This window comes from Gamsiella multidivaricata, assembly GCF_025024155.1.
Source record: "Gamsiella multidivaricata strain RSA 2152 chromosome Unknown BC939scaffold_154, whole genome shotgun sequence".
NCBI lineage: Eukaryota > Fungi > Mortierellomycota > Mortierellomycetes > Mortierellales > Mortierellaceae > Gamsiella > Gamsiella multidivaricata.
The window spans coordinates 5,764-32,787 of NW_026251862.1; the positions used below are offsets into that span (position 1 = coordinate 5,764).

Sequence of the window (27,024 nt, forward strand, 5' to 3'; positions counted from 1 at the left end):
GTCCTGAACATATTGGAGCTGGCGTCCTGTTTCCGAAGCATAACGGATGTTGAACATCTCAATCATTATGATTCTTCCTCCGTTCTTGGAGCCTCTGCAAGGTGTCGCTTACAAGTCGAGGAAGAGTCGTCCAAGATGTTGAAGACACTCATGTCCCATTAGGTACCACTCTTGAAGCGTGCGGGAGCTACAGCAAAACTAGTCTACAGGGAGCTACGGGAACACGTAGAATGAGAGTGAGGCAGAGATATGTATTCTGTAGAGTCATGGAGTACAAACAGGGAGCTCTTTCTGCCTGCCATCTAGAGCACCAACCGATCCAATTTTACGAGGTGCAAATGTAATACAGTCGTGCTATGCAGTCATACCGTGCCGTACCATATGGGGGGGGGGGGGGGAGGAGGGAAAGGGAGAGAGAGAGAGAGAGAGAAATGTCTCGATATTCGGCACAGACATGCGCAGGCTGCTTCCGCGATCTGCGTGCATACAATCGGCAGCAAATAGATGAGTGAACAGGTTTAAACACTGCAACTGGCAGGACATCGGGGAGTCTTGCGCAACCCTAATAACCTTCATAATTTCCTGGTTCTTTTCTCTTTACGCTGACCATCTTATTAGGCGAAGTTATCTTACGCACGTCCCTTCTGGCGACATGCAGCCCTGGTAACCATACATGCTACCCTGTGTGTACAGGGATGCATGTTATTTTTAGATATCTCTTCATTCATAAGTTTCGTTGCTTGGGGAGGCGGGAAGCTTGTGCAGGCCATTGATCTCTAAAAGGAAGCTCGATTGTCCTACAAATCCATCTTTGGCCGCATTGGGTTCAAACGGCAGTGCTCTCTAGAATAGGCAATCTTAGGCTTGAAATACAAACAACCACACTCGTTTGCTTAAGTGGTACTGTGAACTTCCTTCATCATAGACTAGAGATGGGAGGCCCCCCTCCCCCTTATCAAGGCTCGCCAAGTTGTAGACTGAGACAGCAGTTCCTTTGGTTTACTACATTCAATAAATTTTTATTATTTTCTTTGGACGCAATATAAACAAACATGCAGTGCTGTCTTTCAATTCCAGGGTACATACCCCGAAACCCATTTGGTCTCAGAGAGCTAACTGGGGGGACAGGGAACAATCGGGGGGAGATATGGGCACTGCATTGTTTACACTGCCTCATTCGAGTACGACACCAAAAAAGAGCCATTCTACGGGTTAGTAATTTCTTCCCTCGGGGGCCTGGGACGCGTCTATGTGTTTCTCGCCCTTGGTGCGAGTCCCTCACTCCCCCGCGGAGACGATCCGTACCTCATACACAATGGTTTCTGGTCAGGAACAAACAACTTTGCGATGACCCACGGCTTTTTTTTTTTTTTTTTTTTTTTTTTTTTTGGTCCGTGGGTGTAGCATACATCCATTACCAATTCAGTGTTAAAAGACAACGGTGCATTATTTTTCACAAGTGAACGATGTAAACAAGTTGGATATCAAGTCAAACCCGATCATCTCAGATCCAGATCAACGAACACAATCAGAAAACCTTTTTAATGCTTTCAAAAGATATAGGGGAGGGAGGGAGAAGGGGTATCGCCAAGAAAAAGAAAAAAAAGGATATGCTATCTTTTTTTGGAAGAAGGGTACTGAAAAAATAATGGAATGAAAAAAAAGCATGGGAAACCCCCTCGGCGGAACAGAAACGATGCTGCTATACATTGCCCGATCTAAAGTCGAGCGGTAAACAAAAACGAACAGGGGGAGAAAAATAACAACAACATCAACAACAACAACCAATATAAGACCTATAGCGCGCGTTGCTACAGAATAAACCGGCTTAAAAAAAAAAAAAAAACGCTCAGCACTTCAAAGCGATCCGATAGCTGTCAGGTGAACAGCAAGGATGATAAAAAAGAATTGAAAAAAAAAAGATAGCGAAAAAAAACCAACCACAACAACAAAGCTGTTTCCAGTACCATTCATCTGCCTTTAACCGCTCTTCGGCACATAATCCTCCTCCACATAATCGCCCGGATCCGCCCTGTCCATGTCTGTTACAACGACCTCCCAGACGTACTCCTGCCTCGTCGATTCATTCCAGACAATCCGGAGGGCATCCCCTTTCTCCAGGACCGAGACCATCTCATCCTCCTTTTGATGCATGTAGTCCTTGCATGCCTTGATCATCGCGTTCAGAGCCGCCCGCTGAGAGAAATACGTCTGCACCGACACGCTCCAGTTGCGAGAGGACTTGCTGTCGCGTGAACGCTTGGTGCCTCTCTTAAACTCCACATATTTATGCTTCTCCTCTTTGGCCCATTCCATTGCTGCACTTGTCTCCTCAAATTCGCACTCGGGTCCCCCATGCAGAGCCGTGCTCGCGCTCGGAGATTCGTTAGATGGAGAGCCATCGTCGTTCGACAGTGAGCCGTCCGAAAGGGTCTCGAAGGGACAGGGCACGACTCTCAGGCTGGAGGCATGAGTCGACGATTGACCAAAGTCCATGGAACCGGTCTCGTAGCCGAAGCCGCTGAAATCCGCTGAGCTAGGCCCACTGATCGAATGCGCCTCCATCAAGCGGTTAATGGACTCGTGCTGGTCGGAAGGCACGATCTGGTAGGGCGAGTAAGGGTGCACTGGAGGTGGCGGGCATACGTCCGGTGCGATTCTCGATGTGGATGAGGTCAAGTCCGAGTCCGAGTATCGTCGTCTGAAATGGAAATTCTTGATGATTTCGGAGGTAGAGTAGCCACTCTGCGAGGTCAAAGCCCCATCTCCGTGTCTGTTGCAATGTTTCTTGTGGGGGTGATCGTGGTTGCTATAGCTTCTATCGCCGCTGCCAGAGCCGGTTTGGCATGAGAAGACAAATTGGGTGGCATTTGGTCGAGAGTGGGCGTAGGTGTCATTAGCCGAGTATTGGAGAACATAGGTGTTGAGCATATAGATGTTTTTATGTCGAGGTCGTGAGGCGTATAGTTCCTTCATGCAGTCCACGAAGGCCCCGTATGCGGTACGATGGCCAAGGGCGGTTTGACGCCACAGTTTGCTGACCAGCTGGAATTCATACAGGTTCCTGGTAGGGAGGTATTTTATAATGTGGTCGAGGATCTCTGGGATTCTCAGTGCGAGTGGGCCTGGATCAGTGTAGTCCGCGTTAGTTCCAATGTTGGGATTGTTGATATTGTCGTCAATGTCAACAGCGATGTCGTCAGTGGCCATCGGTAAGGAGGGTCGAAAGAAGAGGAAGCGGCACCATGGAAAGGGGAGGGATGATGAGAAAGCGAGAATGGGAAAAGGCGTTGTGGTTAGTATCACAGTGTCAAGTCTGTGGTGTTGTGGTGTTGTGGTGTTCAACTGCGAGAGTAGCTGTGTTTCTGCGTCTTTCAGTTATTGAGAAACGAACGAATGGAGGAAGAAGAAGTAGTAGTAAAGAAACAGAAGGGACACTGCAATGGGTGAGAGAAAGAGGGGGAGGGAAAGACGAAGGACAAGAAAGGGATAACAAAACAAGGGTTGTTATCGAGAAGAGGGCAAATGGAAATAGACTCCGACCCAAGCCCCACACCCCCGAACGCTGTGCTATGGGCCTGACACATGCAGATGCCGGGTGTGTGGGCGACGTAATGCAATGCGTGCAGGGAGCGAGCTCAGAAAGGAGTATGTCTCCTCATCTCTTTTCTGTTGTTCGCGGCTCTGTGTAGTCAACCGGTTTTCTTTTCTTTTTTTTTTTTTTTTCCTTCTGTGGCGCTCACGAAATCCCAAGATCCTGGTCAATCGTAGCACAACTACATATCCTCGGGCTCTGAGCCTGACCCGAGAACGCCATTCGTTCCTCTCGCTCCCTCAGTTGCGTCTTCTCATTGGACTAGTCTCTTCGCTTGAAAGTAGCAATGATGACTCTCTTACCTGATGGGATGTTATCGTCTGTTGAGATATTAATGTCTGACATGAGGAGAGTTACTTTTGAAGCTTGAAAGGTTTGGAACTTTTGATACGTGGTTCGGCGAAGGCGCGCGATCTTCTCTAATAATGGAAAGTGTGCGTGGTATATTTCGTTTTTCAGTTATTTAGTCACCATTCAAAAGGATCTAGTGGATCGTATCCCGCAGTTGCAATGAAAATGCAGAGCTAGACAATTACCTGGACTAATGCAGGAAATAAGAGAGCGCCAAATGGGCAATGGAAAAAAGATAGAATAAGGTACGGGTGACAGAATAACCGAGTGTGAATAAAATTCTGGTCGTTGAGGAAGGACCGAAGTGGGAAAGCAGAATTAACACTAAACACCAAAGATAAAAAACACGTAACGTGCGATGCAATGTGTTTTGATGAACAAGAAGTGCAAAGTGTAGCGCGGAGGCCGTCGCTGAGATGGCAATGTTATAAGGATGACAATTGACAGGTGGTTAAGACTGCAGAGAAACTACGAAAGACTGACGATACAAGGGAAGGGAGAAAAAAGAAAAAAATTGGCGATCTTTGGTTGCATATTTATAAGGATCGCCATTTCTTTTTTGGTCCGCGCGGGTTATTGTCGTACGGCAGTGAATATGCAGAGTATGACACCTTGTACAAAAGGGATAAAAGATAAAAAGTAAAAAAAGGGCCCACAAGTGCAGTGTAATGCTCACTGACTACTAGAGTACAATGCAACTATAGAGGGCCAACAATAAACAAAAACAAGTGTACGTCGAGAGATGGCTAGGTCACTGGTTGACTACCACAGTAGTGAGTAAACACGGCAGAACAAAGGGTATTGAATTGTTTGCTAGATAAAGATACGAAAGAGGCGGGGATTCGATGTGATCACCCCCATCTGGACCATGAGGATGCGCGCCAAAATGAGGATGCAGACCTGGAGTCGGCGGGTAGGAAGGGAGAGGTGTAAACAAAAGCACGAACATGCATATGAGTATCAACAAACGGGCCAAACATGGGAAATGGAAACTTGTTATGGTTGTGTAGCTCCAGCTCTCTGTTGCACGCGTGCCATACACCTTTTCAATTGGATTGAGTTACATTGGATTAGACTGAATTGAACTGAGAAATGACCACCTACTCTAAATTCACACCGTGCGACGAACGATGCATTGTATACAGTAAGATATTCAAAAATAATAGGAACTGAGCAGCAACAACAACAACACCCTGATTCAAGCTGCTACAACTTTTCATTGTAAAATATATAGGGTGTATAGAATGCATAAAACGTTCATTCGGTATAATGTGTGTTGTGCGGGTAGTATAAAGATATCGATTGTATCTGCATCGCCTCTTCGTAAAAGGAGTTGCCTGAAATTTTTTTTGTATGGATGTTTAAACCATATTTGGACATGTACGGAATTGCTGTGCTTGTTTCACCTAGCACGAAGGGGAGAGAGAACAGGGTAAAAAAAAAAGAGGGCTAGCAAGCAAGAGGCAAGTGCTATATCATGCCATGGCATGGTCAGCCAACCTTACTATACCACATATACTACAGCGTACCACACATGCTCGAATCATATCAGGGACATCTGTAGAGCTGAAAGGTACAGGCAGACTCACCTCCGGGCTAAAAACAGCTTGCTGGCGATGCACCGCGGAACAGAAACGAGGGTACCATCCAACTCTCCAACACTGGGGCTATCATTAGCATTGGATTCCGCTTTGTGTTCCTGCCAATACAACACGTCGGTCATTGTTGGTAGTAGCGCCTGCATATCCTCGCCATCCTCTCTCTCTCTCTCTGCCGCTACTTCTGTCGGTCTGTAAGCTCAGGCACCTTAGGCGCATGCATGCGTGCATGAATTGGCATGTACATACACGTCCACTCACATGCGCAGAATGACAACAGCCAGCGAAGCGAGACAAACCTCACAGAGCACAGTGGTGCAGTGCTCAGTGTCCCTCTCGTGCAGACCATCATTATACTCTTAGTTTACCTGCACTCTTATTCAATTACCTTTGGCTCTCAATCATCTGCATTTCAAGGGTGTCTTTTGTCCATCTCCATCTTGTTTTTGCCATGTCGCTAGACTTTAAAACGACCGATTACTGTATAACGCGGTATTGGTGTACACTACCGCAGCAAAAGCAAGGCCATGGGCCAGAGATCATTTTTAACGCGAGAGACATCAATACAGAGGCGTACCGCGCAGGCATGTACACATAATGAGAAGAGAAAAATAGAAAAGAAGGCGGAGGAAAAAGAGAGAGAGATAAAGCGAGATGCAAGAGAGATGGAACGGTGTGCATGCGAACTATCAAAAACCTTCAATACGTTCCGCTGGAGTGGCCGATATGAAATGAAAACAAATGACTGCATGGTCAAGGGCTAATCTTGAACAACCCATACCTCCATCTGATCCAGAAGGTCAATGGGCAAAAACAGCAAGCGGGAGAAGAAGAAAAAAAAGTTAGGCGTCCTGAGCTTCCACACTGTTCCCTCGATGTCTCAATCTCTTCTCCATCTTTTCCTCTCGTGCGGCGATCGCACCGATTGCGTCAATGACAGGAAGGGATGGATACCACGATCTTTTTTTTTTGTTGATTTCGGAAATCGTGTGTTCCACTGCATCCGGTGGATAGTGTTTCTGTCTCGTTCCCGCTCCCGCGTCCATCCTTCATAAGCGTGGTAAAAAGAAAAACCGTAAACTTCTGCGAACCCTATGGCCACACGGTACAGCACGCGTTTTTCTCCTTTTTTCGTGCGTATCCGTCGTCGGTTTGTGCGTACGTGCTTTCTCAAAAAAATCCGCTCTCATCAGTTGTCGAACCATTGGACGCGCTTATTCTCTTCGCGACATGGGGCGAGCCATGCACCATGGTTCCCCAGTTTGTTTATTTTTAGCCCTTCTGCTCTTTGCGCCTTGAACGCCGATCGAGTAGACCCTGGGTCCGGTTTGCCGAGGCATTCGATACATAAGCGGAAAGAAGGTACATGGCTGCCTGGAACCCAGTTTCTGTTCATTGGTCCTATCATGGGCAGATCAGGGGATGGATGTGGCAGTGTAGGTAGTGCGGAGGATTTTCTTGCTAGGATAGATATTGAGCACCGCGTTATGTCTGACCTACCTGTATGTCTGAAAAGGTAAAGAGAAACAAACATTCATTCTACACGCGTCTTTACAATAAAGAGGCAAAGTAGTCCCAACTGGACTCGATAACTAGGGTCCCAGCCTCTGTTTGTGCTGTATTATTTTAAGGAAGCACGGCCAAAAATAGACAGCTGTAATCCTCCATGCATCCCCAACCCTCTTTTTTGCTGCTCTGGGTGCTATAATGGGGTGCGGAAACGTGGCCAGATAGTCCCGGAAATAGACGACATTAATCGACACGCCCCTTTGCGCTACAATCGATATGCAATCAATAAATTTTTAGTGTTTACTGAAGCTAATTGAATAAATTCAATAGGTGGAGACATTTGAAACCAATATGCCGGATCCCTTTTTTTCAATAAGGACCACATTCAGTCTCGACATGCCAAGACGCGGACATTCCCCTCCCCCACCTGCCACTGCCCAAGTGTCGGAATCAAGCGTGTATGAGTAAGAGAGAAGAAGAGGAGGAGAAATGGAAATAAACGCGAGCTGCCTACGGTTGTTCTAATCGCAACGCAACTCGAGCTCTGATTGGACAATTGCTGGCCCATGCATACGATGCAGGGAACACTTCGTCCATATAGCCCGATGTTCTTGTTGGTCGGTATTTTTAGAAACCACGGGCCTCATTTCTCTTTTTTTATCTGTCTCTTGTCGCGAACAGATCTGCATCCACGTCGGTGTTTGTTATGCACATACCTCCGCATTCAGGTACGGACACACGCACACACACGCGCGCGTGCGAACAACCACCGGGCCAAACACGAAACCTGCTTCGCCCATTCCTCGCCGGCCCTATTCAGTCCCTTACCACCACCCTCTTTCACACTCTCCTATCTCTATTCCTCACACCCTTTTTTCTTATTCTCTTTCTATTTTACTCTCTATCCCTCTTTCAATCCCTCTTATTCATCCTATATGCCCTCTCTCTCTCTCTCTCTCCCTCTCTCTCCCTCTCTCTCTCCCTCTCTCTCCCACATACATTCCGCCATCCATCTTACTCCTCTCGTACCCCTGCTCTCGCGCTGTCCGTTCCCGCCATCGTCTCCATGCATGCCGCTTTGCCGAGGCGTTCGTCGTAAATAGCCGAAGGATGCCTCTTTGTTTATTTCGAGATGGTGTCATGGATTCATCGGGTAACCTAACGCACCACACGATGCCTTTCTTTCCTGCTCAACTACCTTGTAACTCCTTACATTCCTAAATATGGACAGTATGAACAATCATTTCCCTCGCGCGACCTTCTTGTGCTCTGTAGTAGCGCCTTTGTGATCTGCCGCCATTCATATTCCGTCTCTCTATCTCTATATCTCTCTCACGCGCGCATGCACCATCGCACTTCCTCCTCCTCCTCTTCCCTCGCCTACACATGCGCGATTTTATGCATGATTGGGCTCGCCCCTGTTTCTCATCTCGACCTTCACCCTCTCATGCACTCTTTTCTTTCCTTCATCCATAAACAAACCGCTGCCAATTCCTTGCCGATCTCTCCACGGTCTTCTCAATGGTCCATCCACGGATCTCGGCCACCTTGGACGCCATCTCGACCAATAGCCGATCCACCTGTGTATGCGAGTGATGATCCGATTCGATCAACAACCGATCCTCTGGAACCGCCAAGATTAGCTCCCTCAACTTCTTCTCCTGAAGCCGTCCATTGATCAGGATCGAGAACGAGAAGAAAATCTCGGGCGGGTGATCAAGTTTCGTGAACGCCTTCAGCATATCGATCGAGCCACCATAACTGTGCATACAGAGCCGAGGTGGGAGAACTGGTTCGTACTTTGGAGCCACTGTTGATTCATCCGTACCACTTGTTCCTGCGGCCGTTGTCGTCGTCATCGTCACCGCATTCAGAGTCGAAGATGCAACACTCTTAGATCCATCGTCGCCGCTCCTGCTCTCGTCCTTGTCGTCTCCGCTCTCCTCATCGTCCTCGTCCTCATCCGATGACTCCTGAAGTGTCGAAGCCACATGCCTCTCCCACGCCGCATCCCTGGCCTCCTTCCTCAACCGCGCTGCACTCTTCTTGCTCAACCGAATCCCCGACGGACTGATCGGTGAGATCGCCGCAGTGCCTCCAGACGCATGAATCTGCTGCAGCTGCAATTGGTAGTCGTTACCGGCCTCCATCTGCTTCAGCCGCCTGCCCTCCTGAATCAAGAAATCGTGCCAATGGCCATACGCTTGGACACAATGGAAACTGACCGCTCGATTCAGGGATGCGGCCAATTTAAGTTGCTCCCGCACAATGTCCAGCTGATGCTGAATCGACGTCAATGCCAAGGTGGTCCGCTTCTGGTTCGGATCCTTCTTCTCCTTATCGCCGTTATCGCACCCTGCTGTTGTTGTTGCTGTTGTTGATGACGACGATGGTATCGAGGGCTCTGGTACACGCGCGGTCCTGTCCAACCCAATCTCTCCGACGACCGCATGTGGGTGTGCCTCCAGCTGCCGCCGCAGTTCCTTCAATGCCGGCTCAAGTGCTCGGGGCTCAGGTAGTCGTTTCGACAAGTCGCGCAAGTACTCCTCTGATGCCGAAGTAGGTAAGCCAAGTACCTTCTGATAATGCGCGAACCGTGGGTCATGCTGCTGGTGAGTCGAGATCTCCATCAACTTTGCATTCGCTCCATTCTCCTCCACCGCATTCGATCCGACTGCAGCATCCTGATGGGTCATTCCCTCCTGAGCGCCATCATCATTGTCTCCAGCTGCGACCTTCTCCTGGTTCTCTTTTGCCATCTGTTCCTGGAGCTGCTTCGACATCGCCAAGAATGCCTCTCTCCTCAGCCCAGGTTCAGGGACCGGTGTCAAAAACGCGGACGAGAACGACAACGTTGGTGAAGCCCCCTCGGCACTCTGCTCTGCTGCTCCACCTGCACTTACGCCTCGCAGCTCTATCCCACTCCCTGTTGATCCCTCCAAGGGCCTATACTTGTGCGTGAACCAAGGATGGATCCCGAAGCAGGGCACGAATCGGTCCGGATGATCCTGGGCCAATTTCGAGACCAGATCCCAATCCCCCTGAGTATCGGTGTCGCTCCAGCTTACCGTGACAACCGGAGTCGAGGACGAACGTACCGAGGACGAGTTCAAGGAGAGGGCGGCGGTACTAATGGATATTGACCCATCGTCCTGGACGGGGAGACCAAGATCCTTGGAGGGTTGGACGCCCATAAGACAGACCTTTCCGGTCAATAAAGGTGCCACTGTCGCATCGCTGCTGGTACTTTTGTCGCTTGATGAGGACCACGAATGGACCAGGCTGTTGATGTTCTGACGATCATCCTGAATGTGGCAATGCGCATCTGTTAACTGGCTGTAGAGATGCCCGGGGAAGGCCAGGGTCTCGCCCCCTGGCTGTTGCTGTTGAGCGTCGTGTTTGCCTCCTCCACACATAGCTGATTTTTCTTTCTCCCTGCTCGTTTAGAAAAGAGTGAGGGCGGAACTGAAGAATAGGAATGAGAATAAGGAATCAAATGACAATGGAAGGCAATGGAAGACCGAGCTAGCAGGCTGAGGGACACGCGTTCTCTATCTTTGTACCCTCTCGGCGCGCCATCTTGTATGCACGGGCTTTCTGTTGGCTTACACAGTTCCTTTTTTTTACGAGGCAAGAAGCATCATGATTATTCTACGCTCGTTTATTTCGCAAGTTTCATAATGAAAGAGTGCGTTGCTCAGTAATGGTACTGGCTCCCTGGTTGCGGCACCCCCTCCTGCGGGTTCTGTCTAAGGTTTGCCTGAGGCACTGACTGACTGAATAAATGCTGGTCGCCGTAGTCTTGCGGCGCAGCAGATGCAGGATACAACTGCGGACCAGGCCTACTGGGATATGCCGCTGTTGCGGTACTTAAAGGCGGCGCAACATACTGCACATCCGTCTGTGGCCGCCCTACTGCTGTTCCGGGGTACTGCTGTAGGTGCTGTGGCTGTGCGAAAGTAGGCGTGGATGATACAGAAGCAGTGGTTGCAGGGATGTACGGCGATGATAATGATGCACCCATCTCGTCGTTCTTTGTCGGGTAGGGTGTGTACGCTGGTGCTGGCGACATCTCGGGTTGGTCATGCGACTGATGTGCCTGAACTGATGGTGGTGGCGGATACATTTGATATTGCTGTCCATGCTCATAGTTCTCAAATGTGGGTGGCACAAACGTCGTCGATGTCTGCTGTAAAGGCATACAAGAGGCGTGCACTACCTCCACAGACTGCAGTCTCTTCCGTCTGGCCATGTAACGACAGGTCCAGGTACTGACTACACACAGGACAGTTAAGCAGGCGATAACTATTCCAATGATGGCGGACACCGGCACTCCTCCTTTGAATATGCTGTTGGAAGAACCACCAAATGATCCATCAGAGGATCCACTGGATCCTCCATTCGGGTTCGACCAGCCTGTGACATTGATCGAATAGTTCATGTCCTGCCATGCTCCAATGTTGGGTCCGGACAAGGTCAGTCCAGCTATGCTGGTGTCGTTGTTCATGAACGCCCAAGTCACACCTGATCCGGGGGTTGATGCAAAGGGGAAGAAGGACTCTGGGTATCCGATCGAGGTGTTGACCTTGACGGGAGCATTGAACGTGATCCCGTCCGAGGTCGCTAGGTAGTTGAGCGACCGTCCAGAATTCGAACAGAAAATATAGTAATCGTTTCCAAGTATCGCACCCCTCACTGTTCCGGAGAAAAGCGAGCAACTTGTGCCCATGCTGGCCGGCGCAGAAATGACCTTGATGGACGAGCTGGTGGACGGAGTTGCTGTTGGGTTCAGGGGTATGATTTTCAAGGCTACGGTGGAGTTCCCAAAGTTCATGGAGGTCACGGCAAAGGCGTTGGGAGTACCGCTTCCAATGGGCTGTGGGAGAAAATTAAGCATTAGAGCATAGCACGCTTAGTCTTTTTTTTTTTGTTAAACAATTGCATGGCAATGTCGATAGTAAAACAAATGTCGTTCAAATTGCTCTTACCGTGGACCATGTAGCATTCTGTTCGACAAAGATGTGCCGAGTCTTGTCAAAGATGGCAAAGGTGATTGAATTACTGATAATTGAGGTGCCGTAGACGTGCATCAACACACTGCCGTCGCCGTTCGGCACAGTGAACATGACACTGTCGGCAGTGAAGGACCACTTGTAGTTATCTGTGACATCGACATTGGTCCAGCTGCCTCCGTTGGCGGGGTCGTATTAATATTCACGTATCCGGCTGGGTGCTTGATCGGACTCGAAGGATTTAGAGCTGGTGCTCATGATTGTGAAGACACCTTTGCTGTCGACAGAGCAGACCAGACTTCTGATTTGAGCTAGTCCCTGGAGGATGTACAAACCAGGTTGGGAGACGGACGAGACAACTTTCCAGGTCAGATCTTTGGGGCTAGTAGGATTGGCGCTGGACTGGGTGAGGAGGATGGTGTCGTTTACTCTGCCGAGACCCCTGATAAGTGTGTGTGCCCAGAGGGCGGACCCATCCGAGGCGATACAATTTGGTTGTAGAGGTGTGATGTCGGACATTTTACAGGCCTTTGCGGAGGAAGCAGGGACGAGGGAGGAGAGTGTTTAATGTTTCGTGGTGAGGATAAGTGAGATGAGGGTGGGTTGCTTGGTGGGAGGTGGGGAGGGAAGAGAAGGCCCATCGTTTCTTCGGCGGAAGAAAGGGTGATCGAAGCAATTTCAGGCACAGGGACAGTGTGCGTCTGGACACCCACGCACCAACCGCAGTGATGAGGGAAAGTAATCAAGCAAAATGCACGCTGAGCCCATCTTATTTTCTTATTTCAAAGTAGAATCCGTACACTCCTCTTTGCCATCTCCACACCTAGACTTTGACCGTATGTCTATGTCTATGTCTATGTCTATGTCTATGTCTATGTCTATGTCTATGTCTATGTCTATTCCTGACAGCCTACTCCTCCTGTTCTTCGTCAATGTAGAAGGACCCATCAGGATCTGATAACTCATGTATATTTAAGGATATAACGTGCACACATTCGCAGTGTAAATAGGCTATAGGGTTTGTATTGTATGGTTACACACCAGTCTTTTTGCCACGATTTTTCTGAGCTTCTTTATTTCTGCGTCATAGAGCCCACTACCATGCCATGCTACCTTCAAATCGAAAACCGTAGTTACCGCTCAAGCTAACCTCTCCTCGGCAACTTCTGATAATTTTCCTTCATTCTTCTTTGTTTGAAGAAGACAAATAAAGTCTTTTATGTGAAAAAGCAATGTGATTAACCTCCTCCAAGAAATGACCCAGACCTGGTAATGCTCTGCCTGTAATGGTCACATGGCGTAGCCCTAGGACGTCGAATTAAAATCGAACGCCTAAAAGGTGTTATTTTTCGTGCACAGCCCAGGGCATTTGTCTGGTTATGAGATGTACTCACGGTATGGACGACGCGCGTTAAAACTTGTCGCGTTCAGCAGCTCGAGATGAAACGATTCAAACAGAGTGAGTGGCAGTCGTCCGCCTGAGGATCTTGCACATGAACTTTGAACAATCCCGCGAACCAGTGTCCCTCTCTCTCTCTAACGATACAAACTCTGTGCGAGTGTCCCGCTGCTCTGACTATACGATGAACATGTCCACCTCGAAACACGTCTACCTCGAACCTACCATCTGTAAACAGTGACCTGGGACTGAAGACCATCCTCCATTAAAACTTGTCACTGGAGTTGAACAGTCTGTTTGAAAAGCTGTTCCTTGCCACGTTTATTTCGTGGTCGTCTGCTGCATAGCTCTAGAGTTAGGTCCAGTATCCCCTATGGGTGCTTGTTCCACGGGTTTTAAAAATAAGAAATAGAAAAAAAAAAGGCGGATGTTGTTCGGTGTCAGATGTTTGCTTCAACTACTGAGATCGGTCATCAATTCTACGCCGCTCATGAATTCTATGCAAATTGCGACTTGAGGACACCCATGCAGATAAAGTAAACCCCGCCGCTTGACAAAGGCCTTGTTCGAGATCCGATTTGTTATTGACAGGATGGCTCTTTCTCTCTGGTAGCCTAACAAGGGTGGTATGAATGCTCATAAAAAAACTAATAAAGATAGACCTGCAGGGTGTTTCTCCTTGGAAATTCATATCTTTCGAACGTCAAAAACCGCGTTGCTGCAACGCGTTTTACATGCTCACGCGCGTTCTACGGAGGAAGAAAAATCCCCGTCGCCTTCAAGGTAGCGGCAAGGATGAAGAAAGCAAGTTAGGAGCGAATCTTGTTTCCCTGTCATGTCTACAGCTGATTCACTCTTGCTACCGAGAATTAGAGACCATTCGCATCAATGAAAAAAGTATCCAAAACAAGTAATAGCAATCATATCGATTCGACCGCGCAAAGAACTGTTGGACATACAAGCTTTATTTTATAAAAATTATACGCTCGCATCGTTGCTAGATATTGCATGCAGTCGGATCTAAGTTGAATGGATACGTGTCAATTAGTTCAATGACAGTCGTAGTTCGATACCGCATTCGATGGAGAGAAGGAGGGGTGAGAGGGTTTGTACGTAGGTGCTGCTTGCATCTCAGCGCATTTATACAAAGGAGTATCAAATTGGGCGTGAAGAATATTGGATGGCGCGCCCACAAGTTTCTCCACCAGTTCGACTATCGCCCTCAAGGGAATACCAGAGATTTGATGAGGTATCTAGCTCAAACCGGCTTTTACTTCGTATTCAAACGCACACACAGGGGGTGAACGATTCATGCTAGTCTACCAAACATTGAAATGAAGACAAGCAAATAAGGATGCTCACGACCACAATGATGAGGAAAAGCACGTATTTTTCAGTTTTGGAGACGAGAAGTTCCTGAGCACTGGCTATGGTGTTCAGCGAAAAGTTGCCCCTGAAGAGGAGCACGCCCCTCCTAAACTGTAAATGTCTCTGAAAGAATCACTTTGGACAGCACAAAGCGCGTTAAAACTTCCGCCCAAGGAACACATCCGCCAAATATGCCCCCAAGTCGGACGAGCGCCTAGAACGCGCAATACAGAAAGCTTGGACACAAGCGCAGGTGGCAGGGAAAACAGACCGCCGCAGCAGACGATTCCCTGCACATCTCAACAGTAACTCCCTTCACTTCCACACACACAGATGAGTCGTTCCCCGAATCTCTAGTATTGAGCTCAAATAGAACTGACACTCCCCTAACATTCTGTGTGAACATCCGTCCGGGCACGGGTAATCTAACTTATTCGAGCCACAGCTATTTATTTCTAGCCCAAAAAAGGCCGCGTGCGCACAGACACTACTTTGGCCAGTATTCGGCCTTACTCATCTTTTTTCGCTAATGTAAAAAACTGTAATTCTTAGGGATTCATATATTTTTCTACTCTTTTTTACTATGCAAAATACAAATAAATGTGTTAAAGATAGGCAAGATAGGTAATAGCTCGAAAAGCCAGTTGTCTGTAAGGTACTGTAATGTGTGTCTAAGCTGTCTAGGTCCTACGACATTTCCGTCGTCAACGCTGAAAGTGTCGCCAAAGCCCTATTCTTCTGATGCTTCGCAATGGCCTTATCCATCGCCATGATCCTTAGCTTGCCTCCCACGATCGTCACCCCGACCCATCCCGCCGTAATCAAACTCCTCAGGATCAATCCTCTCCAATCCGAAAACTTTGTCATGTCCCGTCCGAGATCCTGCAGCTTTTTCAAATACCCCATCTCTTTCCGCCCCTTGGCAAGGTCCACAAAATTCAGGATCAGCTGCTGACGACACGCGGGGCACGTCTTGCGTCCTGCGTTCTGCGAAGAGAGTGTGTCTAGATCATCCTGCTGAGGGAACAAGGGTCGTAGCACAGGTTCTGCAGCATCCGCTGCATCTTCTGACTCTGGCTGCTGTGCTTGGGCAGTAGTATCCCGTAGCTCTTCCATTCCTGCATCCTGCTGCTGATCTATTTGTTGGGTCATCGTCGGCGTTCCAATCGCTGTAGTTGCCCCTCCAACCGACTCTGTCCGACGGGTATCTTCCTGCTCCTCGGCTGGCCCGTGCGCATGCGCAGCACCAGCCGCTCTCGCGGCTCCTACTCTTGCTATGACATTCAATCTCCTATCAGTCTCGGCTCTGTTGTCCGGTAACGCCAGCAACCACCCGAGCCCGATCCGATTGCCCATAGCTCTAGGCGTCGCCCTTCCTATTCCTGCAACGGCTCCATGGAGAGTCGTTCCCCAATTAAAGATCCTGAATGCCTCCATCGGCCGATAGCCCTTCGGCCCATAATTATACCATTTGCGGATACACCCACGATGGGCCACATGTTGCCTGACCGTACAAAAGTTCTCGAGCACATGGTCCGTATCTCTATTCAATCCCCTCCCGTTCATATACGGATCTGCCTGGTTCAGTAAATCCTCGTCGTCCTCCGAGTCCAACATGGCGCCGTAGCAGATACAGCAGTCATCATCGCTCATCTGGACATGACCATGTTCGTCCTTCTCGAGCGGTCGCCCTGTGATCAAGATCCTTCGTTTCTCGAGCCCAAATTTCCGGAGGATATAAAACATGACGAACTCGTCCATGAGCATGGTGGCGAGTGAGAAGATAGCGATCTTGCCAAGGATTGGCCGAGTATTGCGGAAGAAGTCGCCGTAGGGCCGTCCGGGCCGCTTGGTGAGGGCCGAGGTGAGACGGACGACCCGGAGCATGAGGTAGGCGACAACGAGGTAATAGCAGCTGATCGCACGCATCTCCCCTTCGCTCCAGCGTTTCTTGCGGAAGAGCCAGCGCGGCTGTGAGTTGATCAGGATCGTTGCTATTCAGGTAGATAACCATTGCCATCAGAGGTCAGTTCAACCGGCCCAAAGGTCACTGCCTGGGTATCCCTTCTATTAGAAAAGGCGCTGTACATACCTTTTAGCCAGGCAGACACCGCTAAAAAATAAGTTCATTCGTATGAACGTAATGTTCGTAACCAAATCGTAGGGGTTAGTATATGAAAAATATATATGTCGACAGTGTTCAGATCAATAATAATGATCATGTCACAGACGCATGCTAAAGTAATCTGAGTATGAATATGAGAGAGAGCCTTACCCCAGGCATTGAGAGAGATGACCAGGCCAGCGGGGATGCCTTTGACGACCTCGCGGGCTATTCGAGTGGCATCCATCCGCCTGTACAACGTTGAGGGTGTGAAAGGGAGCATTGGTTCCAGCTCTGCAGGGGTTCAGAGGTATGTTCGAGTCGGCAGAAAAAAAAAGGGCGTGCAGTTTGTTTGGTTGAGAAGTGGTGGTTTATGATGGGGAATGAGGGTCGGCGGAGTGATGTGAAAGAATAATGATTGGCTGGGAGGGGGAAAAGGAAAGACGCGATTAGGAATGAATGAATGAATGAAGAGTGAGGGATGCGGGATGCAGAAAGAGGAGTATGGAAATAGAGAAGGACAGAACACCGTGCACTCATTCAAATGGAGGATCCTGGCAACAAAGTCGTATCTATCGCATGAGTAAGCATTCCATTTACTGCTTTACTAAAGATAATACTTGACAAGAAGTGAAATAAAACTAGCCATCGTTCTACTCCTGCATCTCCACATCTTCGTCCTCCTCTTCTTCATCGCTCTCCTCCTCCTCGCCCTCTGCAACCGTCAGCTTCATGTCGATCTCCTGGTCACATCCCAGGAAGCTGTCGCACATCGTGTACAGCTTGAACGTCTGCTCACCCGCACGTGGGCACACGAACTCCAGCTTCACCTTCAACCGCCGCTGCAGCGTAATCCTCTTGATCGCCAGCAATGTCTTCGTTGCCGGGTCGCCCACAACAATCCACCAGCCCTCGTCCTTCTTCGTCGGGAAGAACGGTGCCGGCACACTCGTCAGCTCCTCCTCATCTCCCTCACGCTCCAGCTGCACTTCGATCACCACAGGCTGGCCTGTCTTGATCTCGTCCTCGTCCTCAATCTCGTATCCAACCTCAACGCTCGGGTACCGGTTCACAAACTCCGCAATTGCACGCATCTGTCTTTCGTCCACCTGCAGTGCTGCATCCCGGTCTTCGTCCTCCATATCCTGGAGATCAAACACAGACTCAACTCCCTTGGCCTCACACCGCTTGATCCTCTCGCTCGTCATGTACGGAACCTGCTTCAATGGCGAGTCTCGATCCCACATCGCCTGCACGCTCATCTGCGCCAACTCCATCGCAGCCAGCGCGGGTGGCAGCCATCCATTCGAGGAAATCACATCCACACATGCCTGCAATAGCGGAATCACTTGTCTAACAACAAGCGTCTGGTCCGATGCCAAATCTGCAGGAAGCTGTGTACGCGAAAAGTGAGCCTGCAACAAAATGTTGACCTTGTGGTGAGGGTTCGTAAACTTCACATTGCCTAACTTGACGGGCAAACGGTCGTAGATGCGCTTCAGAACCTGGTCCTCGTGATGGCGGATCGGGATCGATTCATACTCTGCTGCCGTCGAGATGATCTCCAAGAGACCCTTCAGCTTTGTCGTTGGCGTCAAGCTGGAGCTGAACAATTCGACAGTCGAGAAGTTGATGTTGTAGTATGCTGCAATCATACCCAGATTCAGTGGTGACACATCCATCTCGTCCTCGATTGCAATACACTTTGATGTCACCAGGTCGTTGATCGTCGTCTCCACCAACTCGGACAGGTGATCCGAAAGGTGACGATGGGTCACACCCTGCAAGTTGTAATAGTTCGGGTTCTGTGCCATGCGTCTGTACAAGAACGTCCATGTAAGATAATCAACCGCATCTTGCTTGTTCTCAATTGTCTTTGTCACAATTTCGGCGTTGAAGTGGTCGTGCAAAAAGTGATCCAGATGCGACTCCACCGGGAGCGCCTCGAACAAGAACTTCTTGTAAAACTCCTTCCTGTTGGACTGGCACATGAGCACACATCGGCTGGACTCGTCCTCATTGGGGCGGCAGGCGCGTCCCATCATCTGTAAAATATCCGGTGTAGGGTAGTCTGCATAGCGATGGTCCTTTCCATCATAGTACTGTGTGCCCATCACAACAACCATGTACGAACTCAAGGGAATGCCCCAGCAGGTGTCTCGTGAAGCAACAACCACCTGAATCGCACCAGACTCAAACAGCGTCTCGACCACTTGCATGTCGCCCTTGCTCAAAGCCTCGTGGTAGAAACCGATTCCATGCGTGAGAGACTCCTGCAAGGCACTGTCCTGGACATGCTCCAAGTGAGTGTTCAATACATCTTGATCACAGTGAAGGAACCTGTCCGGTGTGTCATCTGCAGCACAGAATGTCAACAGGTCTGTGACAGTTAGGCGGCATTGTTTCCGAGAAGGCACAAAGACAATGACGGGCTTCTCGAGCGAATGGGTCGTAATAGCGGTGTAGGTTGGTTTGGCCATCGCGATCATCCAGGATGCAAAGTGGGGGATGGTGTAGCTCTGAATGTGAACATCCAAAGGCAATGGACGGACCATAGGATGGAAGTTGAACACAGAGTGGCTAGTCGCGCCAATCCACTCGCCTAAATCACGAGCATTGGCCAGGGACGTGCTCAGGGCAACGATACGAATCTTGCTCTCGACTTGGGATGCAATGTAACGCATCCTCGAAACAATCACCTCGTAGGTCGGACCGATATCGCCACCAATCAAGTGCAACTCATCTGCAATAAAAAGTTGCACGGTCTGGACGTTCTTGCGCTGCTTCCAGCGGCGAGAGAGGACATCCCACTGACCAGGGGTCGCCAAAATCACATCGCCACGCTCCAATAACTTAAGATCTGCACTGGTCTCCCCAGTGAGCGCCACAATCGTCTTGCCGCCCTGAACGTTTCCGAACTTGGCATGCCACTCCTTGCGACGAGCATCGACAACATCCTGGTGAGGGGCAATGTAGACGATACGACCCTTGGGTGCTCCCTTGACCGGCTTCTTGTTCCACTGGCGCATCATAGCAAACTCGGCGCAAATAGTCTTTCCTGATCCAGTAGGGGCGCCCACAAAGACGTTGTCATCCAGAGTATACAACGTGTTGAAAACCTGCGTCTGGATGGGGTTGAACTTGGTCACAGACTTAGAAAATATCTCCTCAAACTCGCGGTTGCGCAATGCGGTGACAGGCAAAGGCTGAAGATCCAGCAGCTCCGTATGAGGCGGGTACTTCTCGGGCAAGATCAAATGCTTGAACGAGATGGGGAAGCGGGTCTCGGAATGTAGCCACCGGTCAGAGATGATGCTGACAAAGTAATTAGGGGGGAGAGGATCGAACAGCGGCACCGTAAAGGTCATAAGGTGTTCCTCTTCGGCATACTGTTGCTTCAGAATAAAGGACTCTTGGTGCAAAATCATCTCGCCGTCCACGTCCTCGACCAAGATCCAGAACGCCTCTGCTGTTCCATGAACCTTCTCGTCCCACTTGAAGTCCGGCGTGATAGTGAGCTCGACCTTCAGAATAGAACGTGTAAGTGGCTGGACATGAGATTGAAGGTCTAGCTTAGGGAACTCGTGAATGTATCTCTCAAGCAACTTGCCGGCCTTGGGAACGCCAACGAGCTCACCGATCTCCTGAGAGGACAGGTCAAAATAGCGAACCCATTCGAAGTCCTTGCGCTCAATCTTCTTGATCAGTTCCGGGTTGATGGCCTTGAATTGGCGAAGAGGCGTCATAGAGAGCCACTGTCGCTTCTCGACCATCTTACAAAGATCCAACGCCTTACGAGTAAGCTGAGCCCATCCGCGGCGAAGACAGATCTCAAAAATGGCACGCAGAATACGTCCACTGCTCTGGGTCACATATACCATGTCGCTGACGAGCGCGAACCCCTCCAACTTGAGCTGAGAGATGTAAGACTGCAGCAGGACGTTGATCTTGGCAGTCGGCTCCTCGATACTCTCCTTGATGGGTACGGGAACCTGTTCCAACCACTTTTGCAATTCAGCCTTCTCTTCTTCACGGACTGGGATGTACTTGAATTCGTCGCTGAGAGAGAACACTCTGAACAGCTCAATGTGCGACATCATGGGCTTGAGATGCTGGTTGTAGGTCGCCATCGAGTTGTGAGAGATGTAGTAGTGCGAGGCAATGCGTCCGAGCTCTGTACCCTGGAACTTTCCTGTGCGCTTATCGTACTTGATCATGTTGCACTTGTCGATAATAGTCGCTGCAGAGTGGATGATGTCGACGCGCTTCTTTTGCAGATAGGGATCGTCCTCGAGATCGTCGGGTGAGATCCCATACAGAGATGGGTTACGAAGCATGCGGACGTACAGGTATGTGTATCCTAACCATTGAACAGCTTCGTCGCGGTTCTTAATCGTTCCAAGGACGATTTCGGCATTGAGATTATCTGCAAGCTTGGACACGAACTGTGACTCGATGGGGAGCTGCTGATTCAGCAACGAAAGGTAGTACTGAAGTTCGGAATGGGTTGTGATAATAATACCCTCACCGAACTCGTCGAACTGGGGACGACCAGCTCTTCCCAGCATCTGAAGAACATCCTGGGGTGACAGCTCAGCCCAGCGACCCTTCTCCGGGGAATAGACTTGAGTGCCCTTGATAATGACAGTGTGGGCTGGCAAGTTGACACCCCAAGCAAGAGTAGCAGTTGAGCAAAGAACCTTGATGTGGCCAGCCGTGAACAGTTCCTCGACAGCCTCGCGATCCGCACGAGTCATACCGGCATGATGGGTTGCAAAACCATAGGGCAGCAAGTCCTTGAGTGCGGCATCACTAGCTTGCTCTGCTTCTGCCAACAAAATCTCTCTGGCTCCACCGTCGGGTCTGGCAAAATGTGTGATTGTATCGTTCTCCAGTGCCATGTCACGAAGTGTTTGAGCAGTCTTGGCGGTCTCCTTGCGGGAATGGACAAAGATCAGGACTTGGTCACCCTCGGGTTGTACCACATGCTCCATGACCTTTTCGTATGTGACCTCGTTCATGACTTGGAAACGTTTGATGGCCTTCTTTTCTGTAATTCCGATAAACTCCTGCTTGAGCGGGCAGGGTCTCCATGATCCGTCGAAGTGGAACATTCCGCGATTTGTGTCGACGCGAAGGAAAGTGGCGACATCAACATAGTTCGGAAGCGTAGCAGAAAGACCAACAAGGCGGATCAATTCCTGCGACTGCTCCATGTACCGCAAAGAACGAGCGACGATCGACTCCAGTACTGGTCCACGGTCATCGTGCAGCAAATGAATCTCGTCAATGATGATGAGGCGGACGAGGTTGGTGTAGCTTCTGTCGGTTGCCTTTCGTGTGATAATGTCCCACTTCTCAGGCGTCGTGATGATCATCTGTGTCTCCGCGATCTGCTGCTTATTCATTTGTCGATCTCCAGTCAGTTCCTGAACAGAGAGGCCGAATGGCTTCAGGCGCTCGCCAAAGTTTCCGACCATCTCCTGAACCAATGCCTTCATGGGAGCAATATAAACGACCTTGAACGAATCCTTATCAATGGCACCGGTTTTGGGATCGCGGTGCTTATTAATCTCGTTTAACACTGTAAGCATCGCACAATTGGTTTTACCAGCACCAGTTGGGGCGCACAGAAGCATGTTCTCGTCTGAACCATACGCCACATCATACACTGCTGTCTGAATCTGGTTCAATCCGTGCGGAAAGGCGCTTTGAATCCACTCCGGGAGTTCGCTCTTGGGCTTTTTTGGACGATCTCCAGAAGGTTTCTTTGGCTGCGGAACATGTACCTCCTCGTACCCCTTCTTTTGACGACGGAATGATCCCTCAGGAACATGAACACGCTTGTTCGACATCAAATGGGATCCTTGAGCAAATGACATCGCCTCCAAGTCAATGAGTTGGCGAGGGGCCGCGGTGGCTGGAGCAGGTCCCTTTTCCTTGGGGAGAACGGCCATTGGGCCTGCGGCTGTTGGTGCCTGTCCAGTGCCTCGCCGACGGAGGTCTGACTTGGCGCCTGCTTGATTGCCCAATCCCTTGATAATCCAATCCAGACCAAGTTCTCTCATCTTGGCCTCGATCTCTGTGCGTTCTTGCTCATTCGCCTTGCCAAGTCTCGTGCACCAGACGATCACGTCGCGGTTCCTCGTCAGCATGCTGACCAACTCAAACTTGTCATAATCAAACAGCGCCATGAGCTCGTTTTCGCAATCACGCATATTAACAGTCTCTGAGGCGAGAATATCCATCGCAGCGTCCGTCTTCTCCTGCGCCACAATTTCATCCTTGTAAAATGTTGAGATGAAACGTTGCAGCCAGTAGGCGTCGACTTGATGGGGTTGAAGTTTCTTTGTCGTGTCGACCTTGGCTTCTGAGGCCCCAACGCGTACGGCCTCATTCTCGTCCACATCCATCGCGGATTCTTCCTCCTGCTCAACCTGTCCAGCACCAACAACGACATCCTGGGCGGTATCCAGACCCTCCTCGTCCTCATGTTCAGATTCGGAATGCAAGGAATAGACGTCCTCCTCCTCCTCCTCCTCGTCGAATACAACAGCTACTCCGTATTGTTCGTCAATCTCGCCGACCTTTTTGAGCTCACCGTCCTGATCGACAGTTACTTCCTCCGTGCCTGCATTGTAGTCCGTGATCTTCTTGCCGAGATTGACAAGAACAGAAAACTGATCCGAGCTGACAGGGCCAATGATGTCCTCAATCTCCTTCTTCTTGTCGAAATCCTTTAACGTATCCGTGTGCAGGATCTGAAGGACGGTGTCACCAGCGCTCCTAACAACATCGTGTGATACATCGCCGAGGTAACGCTGAACGAACGTCAAGATCAATTCGTATGTGTGTCTCGTCTCCCTGGTCCTGGGTCTGTATCCTCCACTCTCGAGATCCTCTGTCGCGGCCAAGACTGAAGAGTATCCATATGCGCTCCGCAACGACTTTTCCTCGGCTCTCTTTTTACGTCTTTCCAGATTCTTCTCACTGGGCTCGCTCTTTTTCTTCTTCACCTCTTCGATCTTGGACAAGTCCCTTATGGCCCTGCTACCGAACTCCTTGGGGTCGATGCGGCCATATAGGGACTCGGCCTCTCCGGTGGGTTCGTTACCCCGACGTGGGTTATCTGACCGATTTGCATGGAGAACCAAGTTCGAATTGAGCGCGTACTGGTACTGCTGGTCCTTTGCTACTTTGTCAGCCATGATTTAGTGGCAAGATCTAATTATGGAGAGTCGTGTGTGGTTAGTTCTGTTGTTTGATACTCCTGGAGTAGGCCAAATCAAGAGATATCAGGATCAGTAGACGGACCTTCACGACGAGTTAAACAGAAAGTAAAGCCTGAGCTCGAGGAAAGCTGAAGAGTGACCGAACAGCTGGAATCTAGAGGATAAGTGATATCTGTAGCAGTTAGTGTACAGTGAAAGTCAATCACAGCGAAAACAAAACTCGGTCTTCTTGCAAGGCGGCGCCAGACATACCAAATACTAGATGGTAAACAGAAAATAGAAGAAGCGACACTAACGACCGAGATGCTACGACTGGTGGTTTCGTCCCAAAATGCTATTGAAGCGGAGACCGAGCGCTGTCAGTTTTACTGTCCAAGAGATATTAGTGGCGCCATCAGATCAGCCGCAGGTCCTTACAACTCGATCGTGATCTGTTCTTATTTTCCTGATAGAAGCAGTGGTTCGTCGCCTGCCGTACGAGTTTCGAATAGTGGGGGTGAAGGAGTAGGGGGAGAATAGAGATGGTAGAAGTGACAAAGAGGTGTTTGCCTCGATTGACAATGTATGTGAGGGGCAAGAGCACACGTTGGAGCATTAAAAACGCACCAACTACGTCAGCAAAAGGCGACGCCATAGAATTTTTTTGGTGAGCATAAGCAAATACATGCAGTAAAAGAATTTCGGCGTGCAATAACAGAATTATGCAGCTTTAGGATATAAATTACACCTACCGATCATTTTTAAATGTGCTTGCGAACACATATATGGTTGAGATGGGGTTTAGGCACTTCCTGGGGCCTGGCTAGTTGCCGATTCCTGCCCTGATGCCGCATTGGCCGCACGCTTGCGCCTTGGAGCTCCTTCTTGTTCTGCAGCCGCGGTTGATGCTGTCCTCTTTCGGGCCACACTGCCCTTGCTGGCGCTGGTGCTGCTAGTACTACTGGTGCTGCTAGTACTACTGGTGCTATTGGTGCTGCTAGTGCTACTGTTACCATTGATGCTGCTAGTGCTACTGTTACTATTGATGCTGCTGCTACTGGTGCTCGCGCTATCGGTTACTGTCTGTGTAGCTTCCATCCAAGGATATCTACCATTCTCATCTACAGGCTGAAGATAGAGTGGCCTCTGTTGCTGAAGCAAGTGCCCTTGAATAACGTTGCAAATATTGTGGCCCGCCATGATATCGCGGTGCATGTATGTCTTGCAAGTCTTGCAATACAGCCGACGTATTTGAACCTGGCCGACAAACTCCTCGCACATCGGACACTTCTTTGACGTGTAGTACTCATTGACGCCCACGACAATATACCCGAGCGCCCTTGCCTAACGGACACAGAACGTAAGGCGCCTCATTAGCGTCATCAGTAGCTTTTTTTTTTTTTTTTTTTTTTTTAAAAAAAAAAAGAAATCGAATGTCTTGCAATGAAGCACTAACCCTTTGAACAAAGTACGATTGGAAGGACTCATGTAACGAGGAAAGTCGTCTCGTGGATGAAAACTTGCCTAGACCAATGCCGATTACAACCTTGTCCTCTTCATCTCGCTGTCTACCAAGCGATCCTCCAACCATATTGAGCAGGCGATCTGCGATGATGTCGAATTCTGCCTCTCTAGCTTTTCTGGCATCCCACCGGTGCTTTTTGAATGTGGCGCTTTTGTTGTAGAACTCGTCGAGCTGCTCCTTGACGCCTGCTAATCCCGCGACGTACTTTTCAACGCTGGCATCCTTTCCGCGAAGGGCTGGTAGCTCGCTTTCGATGTTGCTGATAGATTTTGCTGCGCCTAGCGGGATCGACCGTTTGCGTTCTTCTAACCAACGTCGAAACTTGAATGTTGGTTGGTATACGGCCTTCTGCTTTACAGCTAGGTTGTAAAAGACCTGGGAGCTGCGGGCGGAAGCCTCGGTGTCATTGTCATTGTCAGGTTGTTCGGTACCGACGGCACTGTTCTGTTGATGGAAGCTCTCCTTGGATCTCGGCATACTCGCTCCTGTAACACATGCTTGCTCTGGATTATAACTGCCGTTGCGTGGCTTTCCATTTTCGAGGCTGACGGATTTTTTCATGTCATCTAAGGTCTTCTCAGGCAATAGAGCGCTCGCTCCAACCACAAACGCTTGACCAAGATCGAGACCTAATATCTTGATTTTCTCTGGTTCACAGTCCCAAAGAACTGCGACATCCTGCTTCGTCTTGACAACGTTCCGAACCTCAGTTAGGTAGTAGTCGACTCCACCCACAGTGGACGTAATCCGAGAAGGCAATATGTCCGTGGGATGCCGCCTGTACCGAACCGAGAGAAGCTCCTTCAGCTTGAATGCCGTTAACTGGAGACGAAAGCCATCGGTCCGAATAGATCCGCGAATAACGTAACCGCGTTCCTTATAAGTGCGGGGGTCGAAATCCTCGTTCTGAATGATTCTCAGGTGCTCTTTGATCTCTGCAAGTGAAGGTGTCGCGAGGTTGTTGAATGATTTGCTGATTCCGGGCATGCGACGCTTTTTATGACCCAGTCCTACGTCGGTGATGAGTGTCGTGAGGAGGTAGCCTGGTGCTTGGTTGGCCAGCCAGTACGACATGTCAGACAACGCAGGACGATAGTCCTTGGCTCCATGAAGACTCTGCAGCTTCGCCTTGAGTGTGTCGCTCTTCCAAAAGATTGAAATCAATTCCAGTTCCGTGAACGCGACGAACGGCTGCGCGGAAGGCGTACACGCCATTAACTTCCGAGGGTTCTTGGTCAGCGGGTTCAGACGGTAAAAGTTCTCGACCGCAGAGACGTCGCCACGAATGTCAATGCATGTCCCAGCCGGCAAGAGCCCTTTGACCAGTTGTTTCTTGAGCTGTTTTAAAGTTT

The 27,024-nt window shown here is 49.6% G+C and overlaps 6 protein-coding genes across 6 annotated transcripts; all 6 read right to left on the reverse strand.

The window, feature by feature from the left end:
• Window positions 1–1,980: 1,980 nt before the first annotated feature.
• On the reverse strand, window positions 1,981–3,210 carry BC939DRAFT_508792 (uncharacterized protein; the record flags this gene model as incomplete). Its single annotated transcript, XM_051561042.1, has 1 exon — window positions 1,981–3,210. The coding sequence occupies one exon, from the start codon at window positions 3,208–3,210 to the stop codon at window positions 1,981–1,983; it is 1,230 nt and encodes a 409-aa protein (XP_051406005.1).
• A 4,856-nt stretch (window positions 3,211–8,066) lies between these two features.
• BC939DRAFT_497784 (TatD family) lies at window positions 8,067–10,469 on the reverse strand (the record flags this gene model as incomplete). Its single annotated transcript, XM_051559745.1, has 2 exons — window positions 8,067–9,632; window positions 10,152–10,469. 2 exons carry the CDS (start codon window positions 10,467–10,469, stop codon window positions 8,520–8,522), a joined length of 1,431 nt encoding a protein of 476 aa, XP_051406006.1. The 3' UTR covers window positions 8,067–8,519.
• A 281-nt stretch (window positions 10,470–10,750) lies between these two features.
• Window positions 10,751–12,584, reverse strand: BC939DRAFT_508794 (uncharacterized protein; the record flags this gene model as incomplete). Its single annotated transcript, XM_051561043.1, has 3 exons — window positions 10,751–11,929; window positions 12,042–12,241; window positions 12,338–12,584. The coding sequence occupies 3 exons, from the start codon at window positions 12,582–12,584 to the stop codon at window positions 10,751–10,753; spliced, it is 1,626 nt and encodes a 541-aa protein (XP_051406007.1).
• Window positions 12,585–15,270: 2,686 nt separating this feature from the next.
• BC939DRAFT_470927 (uncharacterized protein) lies at window positions 15,271–17,440 on the reverse strand. The gene is made up of 3 exons (XM_051558180.1): window positions 17,108–17,440; window positions 16,925–16,945; window positions 15,271–16,826 (listed from the first exon to the last, which is right to left on the reverse strand). Exons 1-3 carry the CDS (start codon window positions 17,217–17,219, stop codon window positions 15,520–15,522), a joined length of 1,440 nt encoding a protein of 479 aa, XP_051406008.1. The 5' UTR covers window positions 17,220–17,440; the 3' UTR covers window positions 15,271–15,519.
• On the reverse strand, window positions 17,405–24,604 carry BC939DRAFT_74064 (Sec63-domain-containing protein). Its single transcript, XM_051561873.1, has 4 exons — window positions 24,586–24,604; window positions 24,421–24,502; window positions 24,251–24,315; window positions 17,405–24,160 (listed from the first exon to the last, which is right to left on the reverse strand). Exon 4 carries the CDS (start codon window positions 24,142–24,144, stop codon window positions 17,590–17,592), a length of 6,555 nt encoding a protein of 2,184 aa, XP_051406009.1. The 5' UTR covers window positions 24,145–24,160; window positions 24,251–24,315; window positions 24,421–24,502; window positions 24,586–24,604; the 3' UTR covers window positions 17,405–17,589.
• Window positions 24,605–24,752: 148 nt separating this feature from the next.
• BC939DRAFT_470932 (uncharacterized protein) lies at window positions 24,753–25,173 on the reverse strand. The gene is given in 3 exon segments (XM_051558181.1): window positions 24,753–24,777; window positions 24,900–25,128; window positions 25,147–25,173. The coding sequence occupies 2 exon segments, from the start codon at window positions 25,161–25,163 to the stop codon at window positions 24,909–24,911; spliced, it is 237 nt and encodes a 78-aa protein (XP_051406010.1). The 5' UTR covers window positions 25,164–25,173; the 3' UTR covers window positions 24,753–24,777; window positions 24,900–24,908.
• Window positions 25,174–27,024: the final 1,851 nt, after the last annotated feature.